At 43.2% G+C, this 21,262-nt stretch overlaps 1 protein-coding gene across 1 annotated transcript in view; it reads left to right on the top strand.

Annotated features, from left to right (window-relative positions):
- TNFRSF21 (TNF receptor superfamily member 21) overlaps positions 1–21,262 on the top strand; it is a 186,164-nt gene that overhangs the window by 23,606 nt on the left and 141,296 nt on the right. The window contains exon 2 of the mRNA XM_069236056.1: positions 17,635–18,256. Coding sequence (XP_069092157.1) covers positions 17,635–18,256 — 622 coding nt within the window. The remainder of the gene's footprint in view (positions 1–17,634; positions 18,257–21,262) is intronic.

A 21,262-nucleotide genomic window follows, 5' to 3' on the forward strand; every position in this document is an offset into this window, starting at 1 on the left:
ATGCATCATTTTTTCTTGTCAGCAATATGTGTTTACCATTTTGTTGTTATAATGAAAGGCTTGTGTGAGACAGGACATTTATTTACATATTTCTTGTGTCACACTCTTATTTATGGCACGTATAAATGTCTAGTACACAAATGGAAATTTCAAAGTTAGTGGGTATTTGCAAATTGTGGGGGCCAATGCTGAAGGTGCTGTTTTGTGGAAAGGGTGTTTTAGAGTACCACACATTAGCTCTACATATGATAGGACTGATATGGCACACTTAAATCACTTACATAATATGGCATATCTATGAAGTTTAGGTGTGCATTCTGAGTTCTAAGTCATCCCTTGCACATCTTTTGTTTGACCCTGTAGCATTGTCCTTTGAGAGAATTCCATTTTTGAAATGCTGCCCTACCAAATATGTAAAACACCAAACACGGTAAAATTCACATGCATATGAGTTTGTTTGCTCATTTAACTTGCTTATAAATGCTGTAGACGAGGCAACTTCAGCATGCTTTAGAACTGCTAATATTTGTGTCTAAAAAGCACATTTTTAACTAGAAGGAGTGTTTGCTTAATTCTTGGAATAAAACCTGTTGGACATGGCCCTTTCTGCTTGGTCAACCCCAAACATTTTGCTTTCATCCTCTTGTTTTCTGAACCCGTAGTCATTGGCTTTTAGGACTGTTATAGCACTTTACCACTTGTAACCAGTGCTAAGGTGTTTGTGCTTTCTACCTTAAACATGGTAAAATTGGCTTACACCCAATTAGCACATTTAATTTACTTGTAAGTCCCTAGTAAAGTGGACTTAGTGTACCCAGGGCCTGCAAATGAAATGCCACTAGTGGGTTTACAGCACTGATTGTGCCACACCCTTAAGCAGGCTTTTAAACAGGTCTTGGGCCTGCCATAGCACGCTGTGTGTACAATTTTAATTGCCATTTCGACCTGGCAAAATAAATGTCTTGCCATTCCCAAACCTTCCTTTTTAAGACATGTATAACCCCTGGGGTAGGCCCAAAACAGGTGGGTTAGGGTGCAGTGTATTCAGAAGTTGGACATGTACTTTTAAGTTGAACATGTCCTAGTGAAAAAACTCTTAAATTCATTTTTTACTGCTGTAAGGCCTACCTCTCCCATATGATAACATTTGTTAACCTATTACATAAAATAAGTGATAACTTTGAATTAGGAGCATGTAGGAGAAGTGTCACGTTTGGTTTCTAGAAAAATGTAATTTAAAACACTCTTTCATGGTACAGTTGGATTTGAAGTTACAATTCTGAAAATGCAGATTTTAGAAAGTTGGAAATTTTTTGTCCTAGCCATTTAATGCATGCAGGCTGTTCCCTGACTCAGATGCCTAGGTGTAGCTGGCAGTTGGTCTTTGTGTATTGCTCCCAGACAGTGAGACAAAGGAGCATAGGAGGTTTTGGCAAGATGGGCTATCTCTGACTTGAGGGGGGGGGGGGTGCGGGTGTCACCTACTGCACATGCACATCTCAAAGCTCTGCCTGAGCACAATCACAAAAGGTTTGACACTAGTCTATTGTGACCCCAGACAAGCTCTGCCCAGGGCAGGGAAGTAGGAAATTCCAAGTACCCCTGGGGGCGGAAAGCTCCAGAACCTTCTACTTCAAAGTAGGCACTAGGTATAAGTATTGGACCCTTAGGGACATAAAAGACTCCAACCATATTGAACCCAGCTCCTGGGCTCTGTCTGCTGTAACCCTCTTCCCCCCTCCACCCCCCCCCCCACAAACTGGTGCCACCCCTGTCCTGAACCTTTGGAAGTGGGCCTGAAAGTGCTCTGCCACCCCAGTTGTGGTCAGAACCGATGCAGCACTCCACATCTTCGCGTAGCTCCACTTCAGAACCACTACAGTGCATCCTTGATGCCTGATAGGGCGTCATGGTCTTCTCGTAACTGCCACTGTGTAACACATCCTCATTGCAAACTCTTTGTTGATGGCATCCTTGACGACGCAGGACTCAGCCTTCTCACTTCTTTGAAACCATGGGTGCGTAAAGCATTTTTGACACAGAACAAGCCCCCCTGTTAATGGCATCCTCGATGACAACACAGGACTCTGCATTGCAGCTTCACAGCTCACCTGAACCACTGCAGCACGATGCATCCCTGATGCTGGATACAGCATCACAGCCCGCTGCCTCCTTTTAACCAGCACTTTTTGACATATCTTCGACACAGGCCTTTGTATTGCAAGCCCCTCATCAACTGCATCCTCAGCGACGATACAGGACTCCACATTGCAACCCTGCTACTTCTTCAAAACCACTCGTGCCTGTTGTATCTTCAGTTCAGGACTTCGCACTGCAAGCCCCTCGTTCATATCATCCTCAATGATGATGCAGGACTCTTCATTGCAGCTCCTCAGAAATGAAAATGCATGACGTCATCCTCGACTCAGTGTCTTGCAGCACTCCTCAAACCAGGATTTAAGGTACTTTGTACAGTGGGCCTAACTTGGTCCCTTTTTCCAGCCCATGCCCCATCACGCTTGATCTGAACTTGTGACTTTGACCAGGTCCAGCATGACCATATAAACACAGTTGGTGCTTTGTGCTCTAGGCACTATTTTTATTTAAAACTTTGAAATTGCATATCTTCGGTTTTACGGATTGGATTTTTATTAAATTGTGCTCTATTTTTTCTAAATTGGTGTGTCGCTTTCTTGTGCTGTGTTTTCACTTTATTACTGTTTGAAGTACTGCATAAATACTTTGCACATTGCCTCTAAGTTACGCCTTACTGCTTTGTGCCAAACTACCATAAGGTTAAGCAGAGGTTAATTTGGGGTTTGCTTGTGTTTAACCCTGACAGAGAGTGTGGTTTTTGCTTGAGTAGGATTTAATTCCCCCTTAACCAGTAACCCAACAGAAGCCTTCACTAATTTCATTCTTTTGGCTGCCCCCAAACAACGCTTTGTTGAATATTGTTACCTTGTCTTAAAACTGCAGACAGAAACTGTGGGAATCTATGAAGGGAAGGGCACAGTGGTATGAGCAAGACTGTTTGAGTGGGGTGCGTGTGATGTGTGTGAATGAACACGTACATTCACAAATGTGATGGGTATCCCATCCACCTGACAGATATCGCATCTGTTGTATTACAAGTGCATTAAAGCCTATGGCATTCATAAAACAGCAGACTAGACATCCATCACATTTTCATCAAGCATCCCATCTGCCAAACTTTAAATCAGGCCCCACATCTGTATCCAGCTGACCCGTTTCAGGCCTAAGTTAAATGCTTTATACAGTTCCTAAACCAACATTTTTGAGGTTGTGTGTCATGTTTCAAGAACACACATTCATTAGAATAGGCTGTAGGGTTCTAGCAAATGGTTTTACTGTGTGTGCAGGTAGGTACCCCCTAAATGTGATTTTGCAGTTTCAGTCAGGTCCTAGGTCTGTGAATCCAGGAAAGAAATACCTTTCTTTGGGGTCCAAGAAGAATTGGCAGCAATGTCAACTTTTCCTACCCCTCGCACAGGCAGATCTTGCTGATGGCTTGGGCATCTTCAGATAAGGTTTTTAGATTTGTAATGTCTGCTTTTAAGTCCTCCCTGTCTCTTTGTTTTTGTAGTTGTTGAATGGGGCGTAGGACAGAAGTATAGTGTACCCCTTTGTGAATTGTGATGTTTTTATTCAGGGTTGGAAATTTACCATTCTTGACCTTGGATCCTTCAGACGTTCTAATCAATTGAGCATGGCCTCAAAAATCTTGTCCTATTTGGCATATCATTGTGTCTGTCTGCAACTCAAATTGTAAATAAGTGTAATGTAGAAACTTACTTAATGGTTTGTTGTCTTGTACTGTTCCAATTACATGTTGATGTTCACCTCTTCCTCGTCACAATCGGTTTTGTAATCTTATTTCACCTGCCCTCCAAGCAGACAATTCTGGTCTGTGTACTGTATGTCACAGTTGAGATGATCCCCACACCGGTGATCTCTGTAAATTTCTCCTTTTTTGTTTTAGGTTAGGTTGAAGCTCTATCTAAAACCAAACATAAAATACCAGGCCTTCTTTGTTTTAACGCACATCTCTTCAGCAGGTGAATTTACTCACCACTCTTCCTGCATTGGAACTTGTGGTGTGCAGTTTAGCATTTCCTGTAAAAGACATTGAACCGCCGCAGCAATCTAGTTGGAACTGAAACCTTGGACTGTGCATCACTCGGTTTCCGCGGTGTGCTAGAGACATCTCCTTTTCTCATGCTTCCTTTCATCAACATACATACCTCATTGTTCGGTTAGGGTTAAAGTACTTCATTCATCCCATTCTGTACCTGGGTGATTGTTTTTTAACAGATGAAATTGCACTTGCATAACAAACTGGGGCAGTTAGTATGAGGTGAACTAATTAAATCCAGTGACGCATTAGGATAAAACACTGGGTTATGAAACTAGAATCCTGCAAGATAAAGAGATGTCTGTAGTTAACCCCTTTAACCTATTTTAGTTGCAGAAGGCTTCTCCCAGCTCTCTACCTGTGAGCCCACATAAACGCGTCCAGTGCCAGATAGTCCTTGAATTTTTCAGATAGGCGACTGATTCTCCTGTTATCGGGGCGTTTGCACCTTTCATTCCCAAGAGTAAAGTTTGCCGAGACACGCAGGCTTGACTTGCAAGAAAATGATTTGCAGTATAGCAGCATGCAGGAAAGTCCTTGGTCCTCTTGAGTGTAAGCCAGATCCATCTCAAAGTTTAAGCGAGTATTTTAAATAGTTAACCGGTCAAATATTGCTGATGAGGCTTAGTTAATCCCAATAACATCCCCGGATTTCTCTTTGCTTGTTTTTTGGCAACACGATATGCTTGCTTTCCTGGGGAAATACTTTATAGCAGTAAAACGGTGCCATACTGTCCATAAACATAACCAAGCAAAATCGTGATTCTGTTCAACCTGTAAGGAGCTCTTACCTGTCTCCCATCTCCCTTCGTTTTTCCCAGTTGATCCCACTCAGACACTTCAGACGGTCTCTTCCCCCTAAAACTTCAGTCAGGCCGCCTGTGATACCTGGTTCGAGAGAGGCCGGTGGAACACATTCTATGGAAGTAAAGGTGCTACTGACGTGCCTTGATGCGCAAATGTCTCACCTAGCCCCATGGATTTTTGTTTCTCCCATCTTGATTAAGATATAGATAGCCCGAGGCAAAGGCGTGAGGTGGGGTCCCGGGCAGAAATGTGTATGCTTTTGAATTACACTTGAGCTGAACTCGGGCAGAATGCATTGCACATTCCCAAGCTCCTAAAATTATATTTGGCTGTAATAATAATTCTTCAGCACTTTTTTTTTTTTTTTTTTTTTTTAGACAAGGTAACGCAAATTCTCCAAATTCCAAATGTGGGTTTGACTGATGATATTCAACCTGCTAGTCTGGTGGTGTTCCCCAGTAGTGATGCAAAGGTGGTGGTGGGGGGAGGTCTCAGAACAGTGTCTCAATCTAAAAGCCGGATCTCTTTAAATATGACTTCTCCAAACACATACAGAACATCTACTCACCAAGGCATTTCCTTGTGGATGTGGCTTGTGTGCAATTTTCTTGATAAGTTTCAGGCAAAATGACAACCTTCCCCTGTTAAATGATGATAGAAAAATAAGGAAACCATCCACTGTAATAAGAAGTGAAATGGAACATTCTCCGTGGTCCTCTCTGACAGTAATACAATCACTCCCCATTCACTTCTTTCATCCTGATGGGTCGAATTTGCTAATAATCGTAGTAGTATAGAAAATGTGCATGTGTGGCTTCCGGTTACCTTCCTCACAGTGCCTAATTTGCAAAAGAATGAGTGCTGGTGCCCAAAACTCTGCTCAGAAGCTGCAGCTGGTGTCATAAAATGTCAGCGCGTTGATTAATAAAGCTGTGCAGTCTCAAATTCACTTCACATCTCTTTAATCCACTACTAGATACTCTCTGCCCCTTTATCTCGTACTTGCAAGTTCCTGCTTCCTTCCATTTTGTTGTTGTTTCCATCTTTTGCTTCCTCCATCTTTTCAATTGTGCTTTTCCCTCACTTGCTCTCGGTCAATGTCAGATGTGGGAAAATAAGTGTTGGTCCCCAAACATTTGTGCAGGTGGCCCCCCCTCCAGTAACCACTGTCTCAAAGTAAGCACTGCACGTTTCTAGACCCCCTTATAGTGGCTCTCTGTTTGCAGTAGCGTAGTCACGCATTTCCTATCGACACTTTGCAATGTACTTCTTAAATGTGCTTGATTTTCTCCCCCTTGGGTGCATTTCTCTGCTAAGTAGGGTTACATAACAGCAGCAGCTTCACTTGACTGAACAAAATGCTCTACTCCATTTAAGTACAGACTAATGAATGTGGTTCTTGCAGGTAACATCCACTCCCCAGTCACTCCTTATTGGATTTTAAAACGGAAAACTAGATGCTTGTGTCACCCTAGGAGGGTGGAGTAAGTATCGGACCGTTTAAAGGCTCTTGTGAAAGATGTCATGCTTCACAGCATCTGTGGAAAAATCCACTCTGTAGAAGGACTCCTGCCTATATGACATTTATAACATGTGCAATCTCATATAGCACTTGTAACAGTTAGAAGACCGCAGAGCCCGAGAGCCCCATTGCCACTGTTGCAGTGGCTTCACCAATCCTAAAGGAGTCAGTCCCAAACTCTAAAGAGTCATACCTTGCCTCCCACAGGGCCCCTTTCAGTATTCTGGAGAACTGATACCTGGTCAGAGGAGTGCCATCAGTGGGGACAAGTAAAGTCCCCCTTCTCCCCCCCCACTCCCAGAGTCCAGTGGGTCACGAGTAACTCCACGTTATGTATGGGGCAGTACGGATTACCAGGAGCCCTATGCAACAAGATGTGGTCACCTTTACCGACCTGGTCCATCTTGGAGCAGGGATGTTAATTGCCAGAGCCCTCATCCCTTCTAGTCACTGAATAGCTGCCAGTTGAAGCTCCCTCCCGTGTACTTCTTGTTCTTAGCTACTAACTCACTAAACCTTAGGGCTCCATAAAAGACAAGGGTAGATGCTGCTCTAAATGCGCTATTCTCCCCGGGTTGACCTGCAGATGCTTCCCAAGGTCTCCAGAATTGCTTTCAACTTGGCAGGATCAATGGGGTGCCTAGAATCCGACCTGGACCCTTCTAAACACTGCAAACCCTGCAAAGACTTAGTCCCATCGGTGTGTCCCAGCATGTGTGATAAAAGGGGGATTACCGCGGTGTGGTGCCTGGCGCAAGCAAGCAACCATCCCTCGCCCCGTAGTGTCCCCACAAATGCCTTGACTGAGGACGAAGCAAACCAATCCACCATCCCCGTGGGCCTGAAGAATTTGTGAAAAGCACTAAACGCCCCCTCATAAGCCTGCCTTGGTTTGGGGACAGAACTGGCTGCCACAAGCTCTGGTGATCATGGGCACCAAGCTGCCACAGATGGTCCGGGAAAGGTGGAGAGGACTCTGCTGCTCCTGGATGATGGAACCTGAAAACCTTCATCTTGACACGAGACAGTGCATAAGCAGCGTTGTCTAACATGCCAGGGACATGCTTTGCTTTGAAAAGTACATTTAGTTTCAGACACAGCAATACAATTTCCTTCAGCAACCCCAGAATCATTTTCAATGTTGCAGCTTGTTGATTGATGCAGTCCACCACTGTCATATTATCAGACCAGAACAAGACTGACTGATTGTGGAACTGCTCTGGCCAAATGGACAATGCCACAAGGATTGGAAACAGCTCTTGGAAACCTATGTTAGTAACCAACCCAGACTGCTCCCATTCCTTGAACCACTGCTGCACACACCATGCTGCCCCCAAAATGGTGTCAAACCCTTAGCTACCTGCTCTACTGTTGAAGAGACCTAGCCCCTCATTGGTTCTGGGATGCATGTGCCACACCACTGTCACATTAAACTCATGTAGAAATGACTCCCAGATTCTCATATCGTACCTGACTTCACTGGACAGCCTGGTGTGTTGAGGCTTTACCTTCAGGCCAGACATGGCATGGGTGATGGACCAGGAGAGGGGGCTCCCCATGGGATTGATCCGAATTGGAAAATTCAGCTGCCCAACCAAGACTTGTAACTGATGTCATTTGACTTTTCTTTTTAGCTCTCAGACATGCTTGGGAAAAGGTGTTACCTTTTTCCAAGAGAAGCCTGGAGACCCCTGCCACAGAATCCAATTCTATTCCCAGGATCTCAGTTGTGGTTGCAGGCCCCAGCGTCTTGCCCTGTGTAAGTGGGATCTCAAACTCCTCCACTAAGTCCTGAAAAGTTTGCACATTGCACATTGCTCAGTACCAAGTGGCCCCAGAAAGAGAAAATAGTCTTGGTAGTACAACATCCATTGGTGGCCTGAGCTCTTCCTGAAAACCCATTTGAGGAACATGCTGAACTTCACAAAGTAGGAGCTTGAAACGGAGCAGCCCATAGGCATACACTTATCAAAGTAGAAGCCCCCCTAAAATTGAAAACCCAGCAGTCAAAAGTCCTGGGTAGGGGGTGAACCGGAAGCAAACGGAAAGCAGACTCAATATTAGATGTTGCCAACAGGGTTCCAGGTCCCAGCTCCCGAGGCATCTGGATCATTTGATCAAGGGAAGCATACTTAAGTGAGTATGACGTCCTGCCAGTAGCCTCATTCACTGACTGACCTTTGGGAGCCGATAGGTTATGTATCAATCTAAACTTAACCTGGATCCTTTTTAGGAACCACTCCTAAGGGGGAGCAAACAAAAACATCAAGCTTGGCCATGTTGAACGGACACAACACGCTACCCATACTCTGCTCCTTCAGGATCTTTGCGCTAGACACCTCCAGGTTGGACCTGAGAGACTCTTGATTTTTACAACAAGGGGAGACCACATAACTTTCCGCTGGAATCCTGAAACATGCCTTAAAACCCACTTTTTTCTTGTATGCACAATGGCCGCAGTCCCTAAAGTGTGAACATTACTTTCAACGTTTGGCCTCCTCCCTCTCAGACTTATCCACCAGCAACTCAAAAATATCCACATACGCCCTCTTCCAAATGTTTTCCTTCACCTACATTGACACATGCCTGCCTAACAGTTCGTGCTCAGACCTTGTATCACCCAAAGCGGCAGCTTGTAATGAGGACCCCCCCCCAGTACCTGAATTCACTGCCCCTAAGTGGGGGGAGTCGTCACCATTGCAGCCCCCTGGGGATACTGCCCCCATTGCGGTACCCAAAATGGAGGGTACTTGGCTTGCTGTCTGTGAGGGGGGCCTCCCAATCTCTGGCATATGGGCAACCCCAAGTGATCCCACATGCGTCCCTGACAGGGCTGCTGTAACAACTGGGGGCATCACACAGGCCCAGCTGCATACCCTGGGCCTGCCACACTCCCTTGGGATCCCTGACTACTCCTAGCATGACCCAGGTGAGCCACCAGGTGCCTAATCCCTTCTAGGTCGTCACCCTTATTAGTACCCATCAAGCCCCACCACCCCCCACTATGCTGGGGTTGGTATCCCCACTTCTTAGAGCCAAGGCAACACAGTCCCCAAATTAGCCATTAGTATGACTGGGAAGGCCCCCCTGCGAGTGTAATCCTAGTAGCCACACAACTATTGTCATTCTGCACAGTGCCACCGGCCCCATTACTACTGTGACATTGTCCTGGGCGGCAGTCTGGGTTGAGTCACCAGGAGTCAGGTTAGTGCTCAGAGCCCATGACATACCCAGGTTATCTGTTTCCCACCCCTATAAATCCCTCTATTGCCTTCCCTACGCATGTGCCTTCTTTGGGAGCGGAGGAAATGCCTCTCTGAGATGTACTACTGCCCTCCTAGGCCTTTCCACCTGCCCCGCAGGCACCCCTGGGGGTTGCGACATCAGTGACGCAATCAACTTGTCCATGGCATCCATTCTAAACACCAATGCCTCCAGTAGCGCCTCAGTCTGTGAGCGCTTGGTATTTTTTCACATACCCCCAGACATAATTGTACTGAATAAGCCAAAAAATACTAGCAATTCATCCTTCCAAAGTCAACACTCAAATTGCCCTCTAACCCTAAAGCAGCACCCACAGGGGTGTGGAATTTAATTTAAAAAATCTACTTGTCCATATGACATGTTCCTTCATAAATCTACCCTTTGGTGCCATGTAGAGCGGCAACAAATTGTGGCAGCAATCTCTTTGTATAAGAGCTCTAATAATAGCCTCTCCAATTATGCCACGGCTAATACTATAGAAGGGCATGAATGCCAGCAATTTCCTTATTTTGCCACCTTTTCACAGATCTTCATAATGAGGCTGGAGGTAGTGGAAAACAAAGGTTCTATGGTTGGAATGGCCTTTTGACTTTTGGTGCAAACCCACTAACTTGCACGTTTTATGAGTTTTCACCAGCTCTTCAATAACCTTTTCCCATACTGAGAAGGATTGGATATTTACTCCTGACCGGGGCAGCAGTAATACTTCTTCCAGGGTTGGGAAAAAAGTGGTTGGGGGGGGAAAGTGAGCTTGTAAACACTCAACATATTTTTGCATGAGCAAATCATATGTGTATTTGCTTGTGCTAAAATACAGTTTACAAATACTATCTATGAGTATGATTTCCTGGTATTTTTCTGCAACTTCTTGTGAGTTCATGAAATATGTAAAACTGCACTAATGCAAAGGCATATACCATGGGTGCACTATTGTGACTTTCTTTAACAAATAGTTCCCTAATTAGGTCTGCCTTTAACCGGGGCCTTTTGTTTTTATTAAAATTATATCTCTTTCTCTATCCATATATTAGCTGCTTTCACTGTTGGTGATGGCAATCTGCTTTTTCACAAGGAGCATATCAGCACACAGAGTAGTTTTGTTCAGTGCCAGAAACGACTGTGGCAATGTGTGCTTTTTGATACCAAAAAATATTTTTGTTTTTTTGCCAATGTTTGTTACAATGGTGAAGGCCCGGCAGCTCTTACAACAATGTTTTACAGAAGTCATGTCAAAATAAGAGATACATTGACAAAACTAAAAGACTGTCCACCGATGTCAAACCTATTGGCTTTGATAATGCTTGTTTATTTTCAAGTTTGCCATAATCTTGTTGAAATCGGTTTCACTGATGTTCCCTTATGAATATATTTGGTAAAAATACTAGCATGCATCATAACATTTTACTGAATGACGCTTCAAAGAAACTACCTAAAATTTCACAGTAATTTCACAAAACTTGTTTTCCTAGTTGCATTTTTGTGAACATTTTATTTTGAAATCAAAGAAACATCACTCTTGCTTTCAGGCTTCTGCAAATATTTGTATCTAATCAGAGAGCATTCTGGGAACATTGCATGTAGTCTTATATTGTTAAACATTACAAATGTGTGTGGACATTTGCTTTACTGGAACCACTGTAAGCAGTGGAGTCTGAGTTTACAACGTGTATTTAGAGTGCTCACCCTAATAAAAAAGGCTTTGCATTAATGAACCATATATACAAGCTTGAACAACAATAATGTACAAAAATATCACCTCAAATGCAGACAATTCCCTTCCCTGCTCTATAATGTGCTAGTGTAAACTGGCAGTCAAAGGGTGTGTGCTGCATTGGGGTTGGGCCTACTTGTCTTAAGGACATAATAAACATGAAAACTTGTTGTCCTTGATCCACACCCCTGACCCGTTAATAATATACAAGATTGGCTTATCGGGTGATGAGCACCAAACAAGCACAGCTAACCTGCAGTGCAATGAATCAACCAGTCCTAGGCCCAAAAGCCAAAACAGATGCCCCCACAAATATGCACCCACATGTCCCTGGTATAAAAGCAAAAACTCTACAATGGTAGCTCAATCACCCTCAATTAGCAGCCCCAAACAGAAACACCACCATGAGATACCAGGAGTTAAACCTTCCATCTACTGGGTAATAGTTCAAGGGCTTTACTACTAAACCAAAAAGGTCTTCCAATAAACTGTTTTCCAAACACGGTCTGCAACTTTAAAATATTGCCCCCGTTATGCCCCCTCACCTGCAGCATCAGCAGTCCTAGCTGGAGCCGCCACCAAGTAAAACTCTGGCCAGGGGAGCAATGCTCAAACCTGTACGCTCCTGGCAGGAGACGGCTGAGTTGCTTTGTTGAGGAATATGCCAAATTTGGGCTGATGCAAAGTGCAAAGCGGAGCCCTCAGGCCTAGAATGGGGAGAAAAAAAAAGAAGACAAAGAAGAGGAAAACAAAGAAAAGTCGGTCTGATCCTGGTTGGGGGTGGGGAGAGCGGCAGTGTCTCTGCATGTGAGGTGGGGAATGAAAGACCCACTCACTGTCCCGCTACCCCTTTTATAAGCAGTCACCTCACTGGTAGGGGACAGGGGCGAATTGCACAGCTGCCACCTCCCGTGATCTGTCCTGGCGGGTCCCACCATATGTGCAGCCGTTTACGGAACACAGGAACCATGCAGGAATACCATGTGCTGCCATAGTTATTGCTTTCTAATTACAGAGACATGCGAGGGGAACCCCATATTTATCTTTTTCGTTGGGTGCCAGGTTTTCAATGTAGGATTTGTTTATTGGCTCAAAGTAATTGCTGGAGTGTTATACAAACATTTAAAGAAACTGCGCTACATGAGTGAGTTTGCTAATTTGCCCTAGCACTACTGTGATCACCACTGTCATATTACTTGGTAATATTAATCAGAGTACCAAGCCTTGTTGCCTCTTAGGTATAAAGCCTTACTTTCATACTTTGCAGAGGTAAGCAAGAATTCTCAAGCAGCTTGCTCAGCACTTAAGTTTCCATTTTTTCAAATCATTTTGAAGAGTGAATGTACTCTGTCTCACAGGTTTCTTCCACTCTGCCACGCCATTTTCGATTTGATTTCAGCCAAGTGCAGAGGTAGGTGGAACTTGCGGAGTTACACTCTTCGGAATTCTGCAGAGTTACAGAAAATTCAGAGGAATTCTGCCAATGGGTGGAAAATATGCTGCTCATGCTGCAATTTAGTGCCGGTAGCATAAGCAGCGCTGAAAATCAGTGTGAACTCCACCATGCAAGCACGTGGCCATTTGAGTTTATTTTGCTGCTTAAACCGAAAATCCACTCGAGGGAAAGCAAATCTACTGAAACAGCAACCCTCTCTGACACTGACCACTCACATCCACCAGCATTATAAAATGGAGCCAGAAGGCTCCATGGCGACTGGAAATCATGCCGGGGCTGGCAAATCTCACAGGTTATGGAGCCTTGCATTATTCCTGCGAGGCGCAAACAGCAGAATAACTCCACCACACGTCGATTAGCAGAATTCTGCAGGAACTCTACATTACAAGCGTAACATGGAGTAACTCAAATTTCACCAGTTCCGCAGGTGGAGTTATAATTGTGCCCGGGCCTAGCAAGTGGTCTCTATTGGAGTTGTGTGTGTAAAAACCTAAAAATGTGTTTCTTGAACCTATGTGCATTAGCCAAAAAAAAAAATCTGCTCCCCCCCCCCCCCCCTTCCCCCCCCTGCAGTGACAGCAGAGCACTGGATGGGGGCTGGCACAGTTTGCTGCCTGAGAATCACATCCACTCCACAGCAAAGGCTTTCTGGAGGCCTGGCAAGGACCAGTGGTCACAGGGTAGTGGTTCAGTGCTTACTGAAGTGGGTGGTTTCTTCGCACTGTGCTTTTAAATCTGAAAAAAAAGAAGTTGGAAATTTTGAGAATTGGAAGAAAGTGTAAGAATTGCTGAATAGAGAGCAGGTTTAGCTACTGCCAAAATCAGGTATTTGACAATGAACATAGCCAACAGAACAGCAGCATATAGAGAAAAGAAGTACTGTTCGCATTGGCTGTACCATCCTTTGCGGACACTAGGGGCCTTACCTACCCTGCATAAGTTAATGAGCCAACCCACAAGCTTAAGCACATGGAAATGCATGCACTAATAAGAAGATGTCACCAAGGAGGAAATATCAATATAAAGTCTTGGGAACGACTAAAGAGAGATATACTACAAGTCAATCAGTCATACAGAATCCGTCATAAAATTGATGTCGGTCTGGTACCTGACTCTAGATGAATTAAGCCAAATGGTTCCAAGGTCAACAGACAGATGTTGCAACGATTGTGGGCAAGAGGCAGCTCAGTACATTTCTTGTGTTTGTGCCCACATTTAGCATATTATTCAAGAGAAGTACTTAGGTGTAAAAAAATAAAATACAAAATAAATAAATTAAAAAAACACTAGGAGGGTTCCTTAATCCCAGACACAGTAATCGTATTAATCATGGACATAGCCAAGACTCACTAGACAACATCACATGTTGTGAATATGCTATGATCTCAAAGGTGGTGCGGAGAATGTGATTGGGGAGTATCTGGAAACAGGAAATACCCACCACACTGACTATGTAGTATTTAAGGATTTGTGAACAAATGGCTTTGGAATGTCTCATTTGCACCTTGTAAGAATGACTTCCTAAATATTTTCTGTAGCTCTGAACTGTATAAAACACGAAAACAGGGAACTTGCATGTCCTGGAAGGCTGAGGTGCTTTCGCGTTTTTTGATTAATGTAGACAACAGCGACTGATAAACCAATGTCATATTAAGTACAGGTGAAAAAAGGGCTACAAACCTCAACAAAGGTACTGACCAAGAGCTGCCCACTGGCTAACAAGTGAGAGAGGGTGGAAGAGGAGTGAAGGATGCAAATATGTAGTTCCTCTTTATATTGGGTTTCTTCAACAAAACCTTCGTAAAACTACATTTCACTTATGATAGAAGCAGTGATGTGTATCACAGCACCCATTGAAACATGTTTATAGCTAAATAAACCTGAGCTGCAGAAGATTGAAATGAGGCTCTGACAGCAGAACCAGGGTGTGGCAGAAGAGGGAGACCGTGAAACTGCGTACTTTATACACCGCCTCACGCGAGTATTCTGCAGGATGAAGGTGTCACAGTTACGCTTGGTGATTTTCCACTCTGTGAGTGCCCACCCATCCTAGTGAGGAGATACCAGGAGATACCACCTTGAAGCATCTTGGGAGGCATATCTTGAGCTAGCATTAGTGAGAGAGACCAGCAATCATGTCCATGAAACAAACAAAGTAAAGGGACTGCAGAAGACTGCTTTCTTCAGCTATGAGTGTAGCAATGGAGGATACGGTATACGACCAGGAGCGTTTGCTCTTGTTTACTTCCATTAAGAATATGGTTTTAATAAAGTCATCAGTTCTTAGTGATGTATTTAGAGAAAATCCCCCGACACTCCATCTGAAGAATTTACTGCAAAGAACAACACAATGGGTCTAGAATTATACTTGCTACTTATAGATGTGAATGTCCCTTGGGAAGTTCCCTCGTTCCTTTCCTTTTTGTAAGACTGAAAGACCTACCTAGTGACTTCTTAATGGGTAATTTGTTGAGGAATATAACGCAGTAAGGACACAGGGGAAGATTCTACCACTGCCACTGTCCAGCAGGGAGAAGTCTCAGCAATGTAATGCAGAATGGTGGGACTTATTAATTTTGGTAGGACAGCTCTTTGATGCGGTGTCGAGACAGGATATCGCATGGTCGGCACATTTGTTGTAGCAGAGAGAAACAAGAACGATGTGACGTGTTACCTCGTGAAGTCCATGGATAAGAAACTTTGACATAGGCTTTTCCTTTGATCAAATTTTGATTTTCTCTCAGAAAAGAAAATAAACCTGTTTATGCCTCTGTCATTGTTTGAGTCTACTTAAAACAGTCATCCAAATGTATTTGTAGTGTTATATAAATAAGAAATTCAAAGGGTGTTTCACAGATTCTAAAACACTCCTATTTGTCTTGATGCTCCAGTATATCATTCAGCAACCTGGGGCTATTCAGCCGTCTCTGCTGTTTTTGTTGAGGCAGCTTAACTGGGCAATAAGATGTTGCCAGGGAGTGCCGACAAATATTCAGGTGTAAGTGTCAACTATAAAATTGCACAAATGTTAAATTGTAATTGTAATAGTATTTATATAGCGCTTACTACCCCTGACGAGGCGTCAAAGCGCTTGTCGGTGAGTAGCATGCTACTCTGGAACCCAACAAGAATTAGTGATGGATTAGTATCGGGAAATATGAGTACAGTTTTAGTATTATTATGAGTTAATTTGAGCCGCAGATATGAGAGTTTATTAGTTAGATTGACTGGAGTAATGGAGGGGTGGAGGAGGAAAGAAATCCAGAAGTGTTAATTGGCAGTATATCCCTCATGTACTCAACCTAAAGGCTTGGGATGAGTAAAGGGGGATGGAGGAGGGAAGAGTCTGTGGAAGGGTTAGGGAGAGCATAGTAGCAGGGTGAGATAAATGAGGGAGAATTTAGTAGGGTTGTGTGGGAGGTCATGGTAGTAGAGTGAGGTTTGGTGAGCTAGATGTAGAAGCGGAGGGAAGAGTTTAGGCAGAATTATTTGGGAGATGAAAGTAGTAGAAAGGATTTGGGATGAGTCAGAGTGGAAATGGAGGATAGTTTGATAGAGACATGACATATGATGATGGGTAGATAAGTGTGATAAGATGAGAGCAGGGATTCATAGATATCTAGTATAACAACGTTACAGACTTAACTCTAGAACAACGGGCAGCACATACCAAAGTGGGAATGCGGATATATGCATTTGTAAAATAAGAGGGTAGCCCTTATTGTTCTCTGAAAATTAGGAAGTAGTCTGATAGAGAGCACCTTCCTCGAAGATGTGAAGAGCATTATTCCATTACCTGCTGGCAGGTATCCTTTATTTGTTGCTTTGTCTTCCTGGCTTTAGAAGCCCAGGAATTATAGAACAGCTTTTAAAGGAAAAGGGTATGTGCTCTGAAAGCCCCAGTAGCCTTGATCTTTTCTTAGGTCTCAAATTTACCGTTTCCAAACATACTGACTTGACGGCTACTTGTATACAGGCGTGGGACATATAAGGACCTGCCATGCTAACTGTAAAGCACATGGAGATATGATCAGTGCCCCGCAACAATCTATGCAGCAAACTCCTTCAAAGTGACCACTACATCAGAGTGTAGCCATAGGGTATCTTAACAAAAACATAAAAAGGGTGGCAAGATGAGGGGCCACATGGTAGAAAAAAGTCTGTCTTGTCTCACCGGAAGTGAATGCACCTCACCTTCTCTCCCTGATGCTCTTTTTTCCAGTGGCCACAGTAGGTTACTCATGTACCCAGAGAGGTTCCTCTGCACATTCGCTTTCTGTTTGTTTTCATCTTTCATCCTGCTGTAGAACCTTTGACCAGTCGTAAGGAGATGAAGTTCTGCTGCTGCCTGTTACCCTCTTCTCCAAGTTGATTTTTCCAGTCTGTTCGTGGCCCTCACTTTTACTTACTACTTCCTTATTATCTGGTGCTCATCTTGGATGCAAGCTACAAAATTTTGTAGATATTGATCGATAGCAAACATTTGTTGCCATTGAGTTTTGTTTCCTCCAATTAACATGACCTGTTGTTAAATGAAAGTCGGTTTGCTATTCTTTTTGATGTGTTGGTCGGCTGGGAGGTGTGTAAACAAGGAATGTTATTTTATTTGTTACACATATGAATGCTAAATTAATGATTTCTCATATTTGTGTGCTGGTTTTGTTTAATGAAACTAATTTTTCCGAAATACATTATGATTTTTGTTTAATCTTTTACAGATTTTTCTGGTAATGGCTGGCAGCACCCATGCTCAGTATGAAAGGCTTTCTCTGACAGAAGCAAAGAGCTTACGATTCAGCAAGTACCGCCACACTGACCGTGAGTCCCATAAACAGCTGATATGCGACAAGTGCCCTGCAGGCACCTACGTGTCCAAGCACTGTACAGCGACCGACCTGCGGGAATGCAGCTCTTGTCCAGAGGGCACATTCACAAAGCATGAAACCGGTGTAGAGAGATGCCACGACTGTAGGTCTTGCACGCTACCGCTGGTGGAACGTACAGCCTGCACTGCCTTGTCTGACCGGGAGTGCACCTGCCCACCAGGTTCATTTTTGTTCAATGAGACCTGTGTGCTCCATTCAGTGTGCCCTATTGGATCTGGTGTGCGGCGCAAAGGCAGTGAGACTGAAGATGTCCGATGTAAAACATGTGCCCCTGGTACCTTCTCAGATGTGCCTTCTAGTGTCCTTAGGTGCAAGAACCACACAAACTGTGTGGAGCAAGGATTGGTCATCATAGAGCCTGGAACTAAGGAAAGGGACAACATCTGTGGCCCTTTGATAGCAAATCCCACTGGCGCAACCAGTGATGCTTCACCTACAACCAACACTCCCAAAGGTAAATTTTAAACAAGCAGTGATGTCCACCACAGACCACATCTGAGGGTTTAGGTTTAATCTTAGTTGAATATGTACAGTTGAAACAGTATTGTTTGAACACAAATAATCAGTTGATCCAGTGCTTAATTTGTTACAAAAAAAAGTAGGCCAGTCAGAAGCCCACTGCACCTTGCACCACTCATTGCACCTGCCACCAATGACAATATTAACAAAGCTACTAACCCTCACACTTTTACAAGTGTGACAATTCAGAATATTCCAGGCCATCCAAAGTTATAAGCATGGCTTGGGCAGCAGGTGTTGGTCATTTTAATGTATACTGAATTAATAAACAACTGTTTTTGCGCTTATCTCTAAATTAAGCAGGCAGCACCATCATAGAGCAGATTGTCATACATGCCGCTGTAGACAATAGGTGTTGGTGCTGAGCACCGGAAACCACAGGCTCAAATTAAGCACTGAGTTTATCATATTTTGTTTTGAGTTTAACATTGTTGAAATGTGCTGTTTGATGGAACATGTTTAGGGTATACTAACTGAATATATTGTACGTTAATTTAGCAGCTAATTGATGTAGGTGTAATTCCATCATCAAAACTGTTGACCGTTTACATTAGCTAGTGCTTAAGACGAATGTAAACATACGTAAACCTTGACCTCTACAATTTCAACCGCAAGTCCTAAAACTTTGACTCCATAACTTTATTATTTTAACTGAATTTCGACTTTATTACTTTGACGGACCGTATTTTTTTTGTGTTCAATTGTATTACCATTTTTACAAAACCACGTCCGTGAAACCGATTATTTTAATTCACGTATTTTTAAGTTGATAGCACCTCGCCATGTCATACATTTAATCTAGTAAGAACTTAAAATAGAATATTATCAGTTACTAAAAAAGGTTTTAAACGTAAAAACATCACTTTCTATAGAGTAAAATATGATTTCACTTTGTAATTTTTTTAAGTCGAAGTTTTATTTTTGTAAAGTTTTGTTGGCTTTGTGGAATTGAAATTCATTGGACGCATCAACATTTCTTTATAATACAATCTCAGGAGAGGATTAGTGTTTTCCGAAGAATGTGCAGTCTTGGCCAATGTGGATTATACTGCATTCTGTGTATGCAGGGTGTGTGGTTAATTTCGAGGTACAGCGTCTGTTATTACTGTGAATGCGTTGGCTCCTTAGTCATCAGTCCGTTTAGTCACGGTGTTCAGTCATTTAGTAACTTTTTTGCAGTCTAACTTGTTGCGTGCCGCTTTCCTTAAATCTGCATTCCAATAAAAAACTAGTTGACAGTATATTTCAATGTAACCATAGAGCACCGTCATGGGCTATCGCACTTGCTTTGGAATCATGGTATGTCCATAGTAGTCCTGAGGAGTCTAAACAATGTTTGCACTGCATCAAAATAATTGTATTTGAAGGTATGTTTAGCCCAAGCTCAGGATACATCTGTTGCTACACTGCCTCGGTCCAACTCCAACCACATCTGCTGCTACTGTGCTCCTGCCCCACAGCCTGAGGAATGCAAAAAAGGGGGTGGGTTGTTTGAATTAAAATTAGCAACCGGTAAATAGTCTGGGCCACAATATAATCCATTATTATTTGAGTGCCGTGCCACATCAGAGGAGCCAGTCCCATCTAAATCAGACTTGGTCCTGCTCTAGTAGGAACAGTCGAGTCGGAACTGCCAGGCCAGGCCCTTCTGATCCGGAACACAAGTAACTCAAGACTGCTTTTGGCCTGTATGAGCCTTGTCAGTAGGGTGCAGCTATAGTCCTATGGCACAGTGAACACCGGACCCACATCCGGGCATACCCTTTGCACTTAGGATTTTGCACTGTGAAAAACAAAAAATGATGGGTAAATAGCTTGAGTTAACCTCAGCCACTGTTAATTACTCTAGGCTTCAGTCCAGTCCGAACAGGAACCAGTAGTATGCAAATCAGTCATGCCCGAGTTGCCAGGCGAGTTTTTCTTTAAAAAGAATTACAAGCAACCCGGTTAGCAGGCTTCAGTGCACTGTCCGAGTCGAAAACCAGCATCCAGTATTTCAAATGGGAGCAAAAGGTGGGGAGACAACCTGTAAAAAGCCTGGATTCCTACAATTTCTATGAATTCTTGTCATCTGATGTTAAACATAAGACCTTTTTGGTTACTGTCATCAACTCATTCCTGACAAAGATATTTTCTCTGTAGATTCGCAGAGCCATCCTGGCTGAAGATGATTATTTTGAAATTTGAAAAATCTGTAAAGAAACCTAAAACGGAACTATGAACTTGCACAATGGCCGTCTTTAATGGAAGAAGTAACATTTAGAAAGAGGGGCCTGGAAGACCTCTGTGATAAAATATCGGCCTCTATTTAAATTGTTTCAGTGATCGATGTGTATATTGTTTGCATGTTGTGTTCTGTGTATTTGGTTTTGCTACTTTTTCCAGTGATTTGGTTATACTTAGGTTGTTACTTTAGAGAAGTTCCTAAATAGTCTCCTGCCTACTCTCCACCATAATAGACATTATTGTCGCCAAGAAATTGTCACTGTTTTCAACTAATAAATTAAAAGGGTTAAGAGGCAGGGTCTGGGCCATGCGAGTTTCAATAGATGGCAGCCCAGTGCCACTAAGGAAAATCTTTACAGGACAAAATTCTAAGTGAAAGCCATAAATGTTTATTCAAATTAAAAAACCTTTGCAGAAAGCAAAAAGTAGTATGTTAATCAACTTCACAAATGGCATCAATAATGCACCTAATAATTCCAGTCGCAAGAGGTAACAACCGAGGGTTGACCTCAGAAAGAAGTAAATAGCCAAAAACAAAGTATAATTGCGAAAGAGAAAGAACTAGCTCAGTTCAAATGCCAAGAAAAGTCTGAGTTTATATCATACAGTCCAACCTGGCGTCTGCCTTTGACAAAGTAAGTAGGAAGACTGGCTGAGATACCAAAAAGGGCACTTTTTATAGATTTCAGACAGTAAAAAAGCACACACTCAGCAT

This window comes from Pleurodeles waltl, chromosome 5 (genome assembly GCF_031143425.1).
Source record: "Pleurodeles waltl isolate 20211129_DDA chromosome 5, aPleWal1.hap1.20221129, whole genome shotgun sequence".
NCBI classification, from domain to species: Eukaryota; Metazoa; Chordata; class Amphibia; order Caudata; family Salamandridae; genus Pleurodeles; species Pleurodeles waltl.